We start from the raw sequence: 14,091 nt of genomic DNA, 5'->3' as shown, positions 1-14,091 counted from the left end.
CTAGGTCAATACAAAGGAAGAGTATAAAACTTTAGATAGCATGCATCGCCCAGGCTTGATATTTTGAGTGCTGCTTTTGCCGTGGAAGATAGAATGTGTCATCTAACATTTAGCTGTGCAATGACCCTGATCAGTTCATAATGAATACCATAAGAGTATTCAATGTCATTGATGAATGTTTAAGAACCCAGTCATTGGTACTTGCAACGATAAGAGGTTCAAGGGATTTGTTAATAAACTAAAGATCAAATTTAATTGAAGATTTATAATGGAAATGAAGGTTTAAAAAAATAGTTTTTAATATCTGTTAGAAGAAAGCAGTAATGTTTTTTTTATTGTGATGCAAATTTCTTAATTCTATGGGTATTCTACCAAGAATCTCATTGATGGATTCATTATCACACATTAGGAGTTCTATATATATATATAGATATATACACACACATACAGTTTGAATAGTGATTAATGACAATGGTAGATAAATAATGGTTGTGGACAACAATGCATGTCTTAATGAAAAAACTTGTTAAAGGGCAAATCAAATCTGAAGATAATGCATTAAAATCCATGAAATATTTTTGAGTTCTCTTTTGGTTTTCCCTCTTCCAAACTAAGATGCATTTGTGTGGCAATCAGATGGGTATAGTATAATGGATCGCGGCTATATACAATTCATGCATAAACATCAAATCATAACTTTCAAAATGAAAAATCAATAAAAATGTTTGGAAGAAAAAACTAAATGAAATTACTATAGAAGCATTTAAGAAGTCCAAACATCCCTTTAGATATTGTTATGGTGCTTCTATGATACTCGTGATAGAAAACATATATTACAAAACTTAAACACTACAATAGAAATAATATTGTAAGTAACTAGGAAAAAAAAGTTTATTCTTACACATATGGAGATGCATGAACAACAATTTGTATATCATCTATATCAAAATTTCTTTCATCAAGTAATACATGATACTCTAGGGGTGATGGAGAGAGAGAGGTGGAGAGGAAGGGAGAGAGCTAGAGAGGGGATAATTAGAGATATGAGATATTTAGAGCATGAGAGAGAGGTTAAATACCTAGATGGGAGAGATAGGGGAGAGATAGATAGAGGGGCATAAAGATAGGTGCCTAATGAGACATTAATGGATAAGTATAGAGGTGGAGAGGAAATGAGGGAGAAACCTATAAATTTGAGAGAGGGAGGTAGAGAGAGTAGGAGGGAGAGGTGACAACCTAGACAATGTATAGAGAGAATAGATAGAGAGAAAAGAGATGACTAAGAGGGGATGGATGAAGAGGTAGACATGGAGGCATTCAGAGACCTAAGGAATGAGGAGATAGATAGGTTTGGAGAGAGAGAATAGAGGGAGAGAGTTCATAAATGGATAAGGGTAAGTGAGAGGGAGAGAAATATGGAGATGGGGGGAGAGAACTAGAGGGTGGACAATAAATTAGGTGAGATACCTAGAGGGGGAGAGAGAGAGAGGTGGGTAAAAATATAAGGAGGGAGAGGTAGTAAGGTGAATAGGGAGGGAGGAAGAGACCTAGATATGGGAAGAGAGAAGATATAAGGGATAGGTAGTGACCAAGAGAATGGAGAGGGAGGGGAGTGAAATAATAAGAGAATGAGAGAGAAGAAGAGAAAGGGAGGGAGTCAAGGATAGATATGGGGCTAAGGAATGAATGAAAGGTAGAGAAGTTGGGTTTACTTAGAGAGGGGAGAGAGAAGTGAGAGAGACAAGAGAGGGATAGAGATAGGTCTAGAGTTTTGGGACGATAAAGAGAGTGAGATACATAGCTGAAGAATGCTAATAGGAGCATGCTGATTACTAAAATTTGACTGTATGAAATTTTAAATGATCTTCTTAAAACTAGAATCTACATTATAAGTCATATAGAGTTGAAACCATTCTCAAATATCCTACCAATATATACATGAAATATAACTTAAAGTTTAAGAAAGAAAAAAGACATATTGAAATGTGACTTATACTTAAATGTTATATTTCATGTATATATTCTCCTTCGAGGGTGGATATAACTTGTGCCCAGATTGGAAAATCTGCGAACTCACAAAACCTTCACATTGGACAATGCAGAACATTTGGCATGCACCAAATGTGAAAATTCAAAATTTTGCATTTGGTGAGGGACGAGCACTATGTTTGGATTGGAAACCACCAACCTTGTACTTGGGCATCCAATCCAAAATGTTGGACTACCATTTCAGGCCTGAGACACGTTTTTATCAAAAGATTAAAAATTTTCACATATTTTTGGTCGTGCTCTCCATCAAGTTTGCACGTGTTTCAATGAAACTAAAAAAACCACCATAGCAACTTGGATCTCTCTCTTAGCTATCCAAGCATGTAATTTTTTTCACATTTTGATTTCATTAAGACTTTCATCTATAATTTCTTTTGTTAGTGTGTCCATTTTTAAAAAAAACCAACATGCACTACTCTTGTTTTAGTTTTTTACACATTCATCAAATTTTGAAGAAACTTATATTTTTAGAAATTAGACTCCATTCTACACAATTTAAAAAAAAAAGGTTTTGATTTTTGATTAGTTATCAATGATTTTAGGTGGGAGCACGCTCAAACTTTCTTTTTGAGGATGTGCCCACTTCGAAAATTAGTAAACAATTAGCTGAAAAATATAGCATAAACTAAAAGGTGTTAGCTAATTTCTCACTGAAGCGATTTTAAAAATTCAAAAAAAAAGTTAACATTTTAGGGGGGCCACAATAGGCGCTATGTTATATTTTTTGCATAAAAATATGACCACTTTTTGTGGCCTCCCTTTTTGAAGACGTTAATCACCATTTTCAAAACAAATTAATAGTTTAGAAAGTAGACTCGAAGCACTCCGACTCTTGTTCTTGTCGCATCTTTAAATTTGGAGTGTAACTATCTTCAATTTGTCGTTGAAGTTCAGACTTTGCTGATTTAAGAAAAAAGTCGCATCTTAAGACCCCTTTTTGGTATCACAACTTGTGCACATACCCATGTACCAATAGCCCCCAAATGTTTAACATTTTTAGAACATAATTAGCCCATTTGTGTATCAATATTAGTATTCATAGTGCATGACTATTAGGCCATTTATCCATAAGTATTGGCAATTTTAAGTGCACAATTATTAGGGCATCTTTAAGAACATATCAGGGGACACTTTAAAATGTATACTTTTTTACCCTAGCGCACTTAAGGGATCCCACGACGTGCATCATCACTACCCAAAAGCTAGAGTAATAGCTTTAAGAAGTTAAATCGCATGCATAGATAACAAAAAAAATCATCAAAATTTGCTATACTGTTTAGAAACTGTAGATGCAAAAAGTTAGCTATAATAACTACCTTCATATATATAAAAGAGGAGAGGATTAGAGAGGGCAGAGAAAGATAATGATAAAGACCAAATGTGTACAGTGCGTGTTTGCATAGAAAACCGCATGAAAATAATTGAGACTACTTGGAAAAAAAGCCTCAATGTGGATGATAGAAGGAACACAAAGAAGTCTAATTTTTTTAATTTTCTTTTTGATGTGGACGGGCGAAAGGAGTGTCGTGTTTGTTTAACATTTTGTACACTTGACCTTATTTGAAGTTAATGGCTTAAATCTCACACACTAAGCTTATAATTCTAGACTTAAAAGTGTTAAATACTCAGAATTGACTCACATCTAAACCTAACGAATTTTCAACGTCTCAAATCCATTCAATGGAGATGGTTGTAAGAAAGTGTGCTAACTACACTAGGTGGTTCCATTTAATAAAATGGAAGGAGATTTTCCAACACCTAGGGACTTTTAATTAATGTAGTCACAATAATCGAAGGACCTGATCCAATCAAACTTTCGGATCCTTGGCTGGGCAATAAATCATTCAGTTTGTCCAAATGATCAAAAAATTGTATAAAATCTTGTCAACAATACAACTTTGAAACCAAAATCATCGAAAATTCTGCTTCTGGTGCAGCAATTTTGTGTTAGCAACATCTCTGATATCTAACATAAAGCTAGCCCCCCCCACACACACAAACACAATTATACAACTTTTTCTCTTGCTAAACCCACCATTAGCACATTGTGATGACTTCTATCAGATTGAAGTGTAGTCGATTCAAAATGTCTTAAAATTTCATCTAAACCCATGGATGTTCTGCTAACACGAGTAGTAACTTTTTAACTTTTCTTACAACACAATACAACATCAAGATATGAAACAGGATAAAGATGTATCCGCCATTCTCTTTGTGTCTTTCAAATGCAACTTCATAGACTCTATGGGACATCTTTAGCGTCGCGTGGTAGAAAATGGGAACAATTTTAGTGCCTGTTCTGCACATAAATAACAACTCTTCCAAAAAGCACTGGAATTGCACATAATTCTCTGAAAATATAGCTATGAAAAGTGAAGCACTCTTTATTGCTGCTTCTAACTCTAGGCAAGTAATCCCGCAATTCAAGTTCTTCTGAATAGAGAAAAAACACCCAGTCCCATGCCACTAGTAAGCATTTTATAGAGAGTAGGGGCTAGTGTATCTTTGGCGTCACGACCACAATGAATAATAAATACATCGTGAGATCTACCAGAAGTGGATGAAGGTGGTGCAAATTCTTCAAACTGTAAGCAGCTGATAGTGTTAGGAGAAGAAGCAATTTCAAATGGATTGACCTGAACACAAAGAAAGAATAAAAGACAGACTAACTAAAGTGCAGAGTATTTATAAAAGAGGAGAGAGAGGGCAGACAGACGTAGCAACAAACGCAAGTGCTGAAGTGGACCAGAATATTTGATCATTTTTTGGGTCCTCTTTCGTCACAAAGAAAACGTAGATTGTGTATTTCTAAAGTAAACTGCTTTGCGTGAAGGAATTGGAGAAGCAATGTGATTAAGATTAACAAGAGACGTTCGTGTTCAAATTGTAAAGAGATAGAAGGAAAGAGGAGGGAGAGAAATAGATGGAGGGATAGATAGAGGTTTATGGAGAAATAAAAATAGACAAATAGAAAGGAAGAGTTAGAGAGAGATGAAGAGATAGATAAGTATATAGGGAGAGGGAGAGGGATAGGGGACGAATAAAAAAAATACATATGAAAATGATGAAATTATGATTATGTTAACTACTTAAAATTTCAGACCTAATACAACAAAATGCAAGACAATAGGTGCCAAAGTGACCTAGTGGAAGAACTAAGTTATAAGTTGTCTTAAAATGATGGATGGGTAGGATTCTTTGCTTTTTTAAAACATTCTATAGTGATGTCTATTTTTAAATGTCTTAGGCTTACAATTTTAAAGTTCTGATGCAAGAGTTAGTGAGTTACTTAGAAAAGAATCAAATTGGACCTAATAGTAAATTAAAACTTTTTAATAGTGAATCAATCAATCACATATGACTTAAAATTGAGTTAAGACAACACCCAACCTTATTCTAGTAAAGCCTTGATATGCTAGAATATGAAAATTGTTTGAATGAAGGTTAAATTTTATTTTCGAAAGTCAAAATAAAAATGTAAGGCTAAGAGAACCAAATCAAGAGAAATTATTAACTAAGCCAGAACATCTAAACATATCTAAAATAATCATCTAAAATAAATTAAAAAATTCCCAAAATCATTTTGTATACATGTATAAAAATAAAGTTAGCAATCTTATATTTATTATTTAAATAAATTTTAAATATATAAATAATTTATATGCTTCTTCCATTAGTCAAAATGTGAGTTTACAATTAGGAGGTTGGTTAGATTAGCCATTGTTTTCTAACTCCAAACTTATAATTAACTATAACTACCCAATCTTATATTTAAAAATCATTTAATTAAAATATTTGAAATAATAATTAAATTTAAAATAATATTCAATTAGAATCACAATAATAATATAATTGATTGAATTATTTATAAATGTTTTACGATTATTTTAAATTTCCAAAGAAGAATAATATTTTATTTAATTTTAAAATTAAATAATTGTATACTAAAATAATTTATATAATTTAATTTGAAAAAATAAAACTTAACTGAATTAATTAAACATATTTTAATTAATTATAACTATAATTTTAATTCAATTTAAAAATCATATAATTATAATGATAATATAATCTACAAAATTATAATTTAAAAAATAAAATATAAAAATAAGCATACAAATAAGGGAACTGTACATGCAAATCGAGGTTTGAGGTGAAATTCAAGTTGGTACCCAAAGTCTTGTGTTTATAGTAACGAAAGTGGTGATGTTGGTGTTATGGTCACAATAAGCATATAAAGCAAAGATGTGAAGCATATGAAGAAAGCACAAGTGAAAAGGATCCAAGATATAATAACATTTTATAATAATATATATTATTTTAGTATATATAAATAATTATAATTATAATTATTTAATAAAATATTGCATTTTATAATATTATATTTTTAAATTTATTTAAAATATAACTCAGTCAATATAATTGTGATAAATATTTTAGATATAAATAAACATAAGTAAATGAAAATTATAATAAAATGTGAAGATGTTAGCTACATACAAGGATAGTGTAGGGATAAAGATATAATAATAGGTGTAAGAATTAACAAAAGGTTAGAGGAATAAGCACAACTTCACATAATATAATGTTGTTCGTCATCACATGGACATTTTAAGACATTTCCTTAAGATAGATCTATAATTTTGGAATTATGGAAAATTTTCTAAATTATTTTTAATAATTGTAAATTTTGATTTCATATTTAAAGTATTTTTTTTTATAAAATAATATTAAATCAATACATGAAGGCAAATTCTTGTTTGATGCAAGGTAACTTAAATGATCAAAACTCATTGATTTTGTTACTTTTGTGATTTAATTATTTTCTATTTCTATTTTTATAATAAACATGTAAATTTGATGACTTTTTATTCTTATAACTATAATTTATATATAATATTTTAAATTCCTTTCACTTTTTTTTTTATTAAATCAAAGTAGTATTACAAAAATGTCAAAATTCCTTTCAATTTTCACTTTCCATCTTCCAATTTTATTTGATTATCTTTTCCTTTTAAATTTGATTTTTAATATATGACCTAATTTATTGAAAAAATTTACCTAAAGTTAGAGAGATTATAAGGTTTTTGATGATATCCAATAGTGGATATGGTGTTCCACATAATGAAAATTATAGTCTAACAATTTATATTAGAGAAAAAAATTAGGCAATATTAGCTTAGTTGGAAATTAAGATTATAAGTCTTAGCATCGATTTAAATACTACTATTAATTTATTTACATATAGAATAGTAATAATAATTATGAATAGATTTACCAATATTGTTAGCACGTGATCACCAATGTAGTGTTATTTTTAATCGTATGAGGGTAGCATAATTATTATTAATAGGATAATAAATGCAGTGTAGATTTTTAGGCAACTATTCTAATTTGTGAGTGACTATTTATTGTATAGAAAGTGCTTTGAAATGATTTCTACCGTTTTAAAAACAACTGTCAAGACACGTGGCTCATTATTAATTTACAAATTGTTCTCACTATTGAATTTAAAATGTTAAAAAAAAATCCTGGTCATTGAAGGCACAGAGGTTAAAAATGATGCTGACACAAACAAGGCAATGTGACATCAGCAAGGATAATTTTTTATATTATTTGTCTGATCTAATATATCATTGAATGAATTGGTTATTAAATTTCTGATCATTTTTAATTATGACAGTTATTAATTGTACATAAAAATTGTGTATATTTTTGTTCACAAAAATTAAATTTTATGCCTACAAAAATTCATATAGACCAATCACAGCATACAAAAATCATTTTTTAAATACTTTTTGTTAAAAAATAAGCAAGTTAACTTTTGAAAACAGAAAAATTTATTTTAGTTTGAAAAATTTTAAACTCTGATTGGTCACCAAGGACAATGACCAATAGCTATTTAAGAACATGGTGGATGCATAAGTATTCCTGCCATGGTCAGGAACTAATAAAAATGAGACAGAATGGATCGTAGGAGTGGAAAATTTTCATTTGACGTTTCCTACCCTTTGGGCTTCTTTCTAAGGATAACAGTCTTTTGGATGTGAGTGGTGGATTCCACTCGTTGGTCTCAACAAGGAAGTTGTAATTATCATTATCATGATGATGTGTATGATTTCTGGTCAAATACAATTAATTAATGCTTCTCACATGGTGATGTATATTTAATTGTATAATTTTTGGTCAATCATAATTAATTAATGACTCTGATTGATAATTTTTTGTTTTATTTTCATTGATGTGTATTTCGTTATACAATTCTTGGTCAATTACAATTAATTAACAATTTTAATGATAAGTGTTTTATTTGTTTCATCAATGATGTACATTCCGTTATATAACTCTTTATCAATTATAATTAATTAATGATTCTAGTTAATAGGATTTTATTTTATTTTATCTTGGTTAGTTAAAATTAATTAATGATTCTCATTGTAAAGATTTTTTTTTTGTTTTGTTTACAATTATTTAATAATTATAATGATGATCTAATTGTTTGTGTCAATTTTCATTTAGCTTTGTGTCTATTTTGAGAAAATATACAAATGTAATTATAATGTGCCAAATAGCATAATTTTGTATGAAGTAAGATTCATTATTAAAACCTCTACCTATCCATGTTTTAAAATATTTCTACATTTTTACAATATCTTACTCAATCTTACACATTTCTCTATATTGTTCACATTTATTATACTCACTGTGATCATATATTCCATTAGTATAAAAAATATAACAAAACATTATCCTAGATTAATCATAGGATTCAAATTTGATTAGCTCTTGCACATTTCACTAGTTGTTACAAGATGACTAAATAAATGTTTTTTGTGATTTATTGCTATGAAATGATATTTAAATAATTCCACTTATATTTAGAACACACAACGTTACATCCATAACCATCATTCAAATAATCATTTAGCTTACATGTTGCTCAACCTTTAACACTTAGTAGTGCTATAAAGTCAAAACATTTATTTGTATTAGCCTATGAGAACTTCTACCCTAGTGATTTATAGCCATTTAAAGGTTTTCTTACATATGAATAGTATTAGTAAAAAGGTGTCTTAACCTTTGATAATACCTCTCATGATTTATTTTTTTCTTATGTTATTATTTATTTTTGTGGGATCCTATTATTCAAGATAATTCAATCTAGAGTATATAAATTTTCTACTAGAGTTGTGAGTTTTGCACATGTATATGCTTTGCATTTTTTAAATTTATAAATATAGGTGTTAGGATTGGAGTTGTATAATGGATTATTTATAGGCAATGTTATGGTGCTTAAATTATTCTCAAATTCAACACTTCTTAATCTTGAAAGAAGCTTTCACTACAAGTGTATATAACTAGATTGTTTACTATAACATTGAGCAAGATTTTGGAGTGTGGAGATTTTCTCTCAAAGGGTTTTTCCTATGTATATCTTGTGTTATAAAAATTTATCTATGTGATGTTGTTTTTTAAATTTTTTAGATTGATTTATCTATGAATCGTGGGAAATGGAAAATTTTAAATTGGGCCAGTTTAAAAGATGGGCCAATAGTTATAATGGTCATTTAAATCATTTAATTAGTTTTAGTAACTTTCTATTTAATAAGTCAGTTAGTATTTAGAATCTTTCTATTAGGTCTTTAGTTCTTGATCATATCTGTTATGGAAAGATCTTCTGTAATTTCTTATTTAAGAATCTTTCCTCTCTTTTGTAATTCATTCAATCAATTATTATTTCATAGAGATAGGTTACATCATAGCAACCTTCCATTTACAAAGACAAAAAACGAGCAGAGAATGGATGAAAGGGATGCAAATGTGGGAAAGTTCAATATCTAGATCTCCACTTTTTGCCTTTAGATTTATGAGTACAAGATAAAGCGTTGAGTTTTGATGAAGCTTTTAGAACTATTAAAATTTAACTAGTGATATTTGTAGCCGGAGAACCACTTTTGGATTTTGAACATCATTTTAGAACCAAACATAGATGGTGATAACTTTATCTTATTTAACTTTCCAAAGGAAATTGGTGGGACCAATATTAAAAAAGGTTATGTTTATAATATATTAATTCTTGAACCACCTTGCTGAGCTTAATCAATTTCTCAGTCCGTTCTTTCGCTTTTATCCAAATGTTCATTCCTTTAATACTAGTTGTTGCAAAAAGAAGTCATCAATCATCAAGACCTTCTAAACTCATGGGGCAAAATTTCCAATCATTTTATTAGCATCCCCATTTTTAATGTAGATAGTCTCTTTGAGATTTTTCTAAAGTTTTAGTTGATATGAGGATTTGAAGTGATGAATAGTGGGAAATGGAAAATTTTAAATTGGGCCAACAACTATAATGGTCATTTAAGTCATTTAGTTAGTTTTTAGTAACTTTCTATTTAGTAATTCAGTCAGTATTTAGAATCTTTATATTAGGTCTTTAGTTCTTGATGATATCTGTTATGGAAAGATCTTCTGTAATTTCTTATTTAAGGAGCTTTCCTCTCTTTTGTAATCCATTCAATCAATTATCATTTCATAGAGATAGGTTACAACGTAGTAACCTTCCATTTACAAAGACAAAAAAAAGAGTAGAGAATAGATGAAAGGGATGCAAATGTGGGAATGTTCGATATATAGATCTCCACTTTATTCCTTTAGATCTATGAGTTCAAGATAAAATATCGAGTTCCGATGAAGGTTTCAGAATTGTTAAAATTTCACTAGTGGTATTTGTAGTCAAAGAACCGCTTTTGGATTTGGTATGCTTCAAGTAGAGGCTTAAAATAAGTTATGATGCATATAATGAGGAGAAAGAGGCATTCATGGATTTGGTATGCTTCTTCATTGGAGAGGAAAGCAATTTGGCAATTGAAGTATGGAACAGTTCAGGGTGGAGTGGATCATGCATTTTGGAGACACTAAAAAATAAGTGTCTTGTTGAAGTAAATGAGGAGAATTTTATAAGAAAGCATGATCATTTAAGAGATTTGAGTAGGGAAATTGCAAATGAACAATCACCTTACCATCTCTGATCTCCCCAACAAAATATTAAAATTCATAATAAATAGGTGAGAATAACAAAAAAAAAATTTATCATCTCATTCATTAATGAAAAATAATTCTCCTCTATTTCTTTGTATGGCTGAATCTGGAAAACTTTAATATTTTGATAGTTATTTTTAATTTTTTTTTTTGTTTGGATTGAGAATGGAATGGGCATGGGGGGAAGAATGGGCAACTTAGCTCGACTATGGAACAAGTGTTTCTGATTTAAATAAAGTTTGTAATAAAGAATATGCGAGATTAATTTTAGTTTTTATCCTCTCACTCATCAATGGCAAAGGTATCTTCTGTGTTTCTGTTTATGTAGTTGCCTCAAGGAAATTCTATTATTCTCACAATTATTTAATTTTACGGTTTATTTGGGTTCAGAATGGAATAGGCATTCGAGGAATAAAGGTCAGCTCTGCGGAGGAGTTTGGTGATTGTGCGTCGCAAGCGGAACAAAATGTTAACGCTACCAGAGGAATTTGGAGCCTGGTGCCTTCTAGACTTGGACTGAAATTTATTGTGGCTCATGGTTGTAACTTAAATCAGGTAATTAGTGAAGTGTCAAGAGATTTGGTCTGGCTTCGCTGGTCTGATAGTGGGCAGGCAAATCTTCAATCACTAATTCCACTCAAAAATTGAGGGTTTTAGAACTCTATGAACGTGGGAGTCAGACAAGCATTCAATTACGTGAGCTTTGGGTGTCTGAGTCGGAATATGTAAGCATCTTTTGGCTGATTTAAATTTATATTTAACATTTTTTCAACAATATTTGAATATTTAGTTTACCTCCTCGAAAGTATGTTGCAGGCTCCTTTGCAGCTAAGAGAGATAGTTATTTCACACTGCCGACAATTCCAAGGGTTTCCAGACTCAACAGGACATCTGAAGCAATTGAGAAAAGAAATCCTGGATTCGGCGGGGTGGATGGAGAGTCTTCCAGAAGAGTTCTGCATTCTCCATTTGCTGGAGCACCTTGATTTAAGGCAATGTAATGGGCTGTCATCACTACCTAGCAGCATGGGTAATTTGAGAAATCTGCGGCATCTAAATTTGTGGGGGTGTGAGAAATTGCAGAGGTTACCAGATTCTTGCAAGGACTTGATGCTGCTGCAACATCTCAATTTGTGCGGCCGTTCGAATGTAACTTTTAATTCGGACATTATGGAAAACATGTCAAAGCTAGAGTATTTGAGCTTCTCACGCTGCTATCAAGTGAAAGAGTTACCTCATCACATCACAAATAAGACGTCCTTGAGGGATCTTCACTTAATCTGGAACTTAGGGAGTTACCAATAAAGATCAATCAACTGAGCAAGTTGCGAAAACTGTCCATCGGGGGTGCTTCATTGACAAGCTTGCCGGCCTCTCTTGGAGATTTGTCTTCCTTGACTACTCTCAGAATTACTTCGAGCGGGCTAGAATGTTTACCAGATTCTCTGGGGCGTCTCAATCTCTTAGAGACATTACAGATAGAATATTCAAAAGTGAAATATTTACCAGAATCAATTAATCAATTGATTAATCTGGAAAGCCTGTGGAATTGTGGATATCTTGTTGTCCAGTTAGTGAATTGAACCTTGGAGCGGGGTCGTTTAGTTCTTCGTTGTGCAAGCTTAAGACGATAGATCTATCATTCAATGACCAATTGTCTCTAAGATCTCTATCTCAAAAGACTTTTGCGTTGGGCTTGAGACTCTCACGCTTGAAAAGAATAGCAATCTAAGGGAGATAGAAAGCCTACCAAGTTCACTCAGAAAACTGGTTATAAGTTGTCTGCGCTTCCCAGTTTTGCCCAATTAACTTCTCTTCGAGAATTCAAATTGAAAGGTTGCTACCAAGTTAAAGAAATCCAAGATTTACATCATTGCAGAGAATTGTAGAAGTTGAAAGTATATACATGGTGGGAGGTGCCAGGTATACAAAGTGTGGAGTGCATGGAAAGATTGAGGACGCTGCATCTCACAGCAATGAGTAAATCAGTTATTGAAGGTTGCATTCAAACTATTCAGGTAATAAAAGTTTCAAGGAATTTAGAATTCTATTTATTTTGTTGTAATTGTGCTCTCGCTTGAATATTGATGTACAAATTATCTGTAGAAATGGCCTGGTGAAATAATAGTTTGCACGCGGGCAGTCAGAAATACAGCTTCACTTGTAGACTCCTTGGCCTTTCCTTCTCTCTCTGTCGTCGCCTCCTGATCTTCCGTGAAATCTTATCGCTACCAAGGGCCTACATTAGTACTGAAGCCGCCGACTAATGGCGATGCCATTCTTGTTTGTTTTGTTATGTCGACTCCACGTATGGCAGTGCTGACTACAATTGGGATAGATTCAATTGGTCAAACCATATCTGAAGTAGAAGTGGAGGAGGGGAGATGGGTATGGATAGATGTCTTCACACAACGTTCTAAATGGTACACATCAAACAGTTACCAAGCATATTTTAAACATAAGAATGGCATGGTGCAGAATGGATTTGTTGCAATGGGAGAAGAGGATAGAGATACAGAGGCTCCGCACGGCTTATTGGGGCTGATGGCTACATTGAAGTGGATAGATTATCCTTCAACTCATGTAGAGAGTGATAGAATTCAATAAAATAATAATAAAATATATAGTGTTTAGTAATTATTATTATATTGAGAGGTGTAATTATAAAAATAATAAGAGGTGTAGTGTAATGATAGAAATGTGAATAAAAGTTAAAACACAGTCTTCATATATTAAAAAATGAAAACTATAAAATGTTTTTTAATCAAATAAAATAAAATAAAATTTGTATAGAAGTTCAACAATTTAAATTAATTAAAATAATTGTTAAATAGATCTAATAATTAAAATAAATATTACATCAATCAACACCTATTTTGAATAAATAGAAATAATTTTTCAAATAAAAATAAAGTAAACAATACAAATAAACTAAAATAAAATGACTTTAAAATAATTATAAAATAAAATAATCTTAAAATAAATATAATAATAAGGAAAACT

General features: G+C 31.0%; 1 protein-coding gene across 1 annotated transcript; it reads left to right on the top strand.

Moving 5' to 3' along the window:
• The first annotated feature begins 11,380 nt into the window (after nt 1-11,380).
• On the top strand, nt 11,381-12,671 carry LOC131876046 (disease resistance protein RPV1-like). The gene is made up of 5 exons (XM_059220815.1): nt 11,381-11,389; nt 11,479-11,643; nt 11,694-11,813; nt 11,905-12,281; nt 12,380-12,671. The coding sequence occupies exons 1-5, from the start codon at nt 11,381-11,383 to the stop codon at nt 12,669-12,671; spliced, it is 963 nt and encodes a 320-aa protein (XP_059076798.1).
• Nucleotides 12,672-14,091: the final 1,420 nt, after the last annotated feature.

This window comes from Cryptomeria japonica, chromosome 5 (assembly GCF_030272615.1).
Source record: "Cryptomeria japonica chromosome 5, Sugi_1.0, whole genome shotgun sequence".
Classification (NCBI taxonomy): Eukaryota; Viridiplantae; Streptophyta; class Pinopsida; order Cupressales; family Cupressaceae; genus Cryptomeria; species Cryptomeria japonica.
Note: the sequence above shows the minus strand (reverse complement) of the source record. Positions and strands in the feature narration are given on the sequence as shown.

What these genes read in the sequence shown, in the direction of transcription:
- LOC131876046 (XM_059220815.1), top strand. An exon ending in ATGGTTGTAACTTAAATCAG is followed by an intron (nt 11,644 to 11,693) that starts GTAATTAGTGAA and finishes CTGGTCTGATAG; the next exon opens with TGGGCAGGCAAATCTTCAAT. An exon ending in GAAAACATGTCAAAGCTAGA is followed by an intron (nt 12,282 to 12,379) that starts GTATTTGAGCTT and finishes TCTGGAACTTAG; the next exon opens with GGAGTTACCAATAAAGATCA.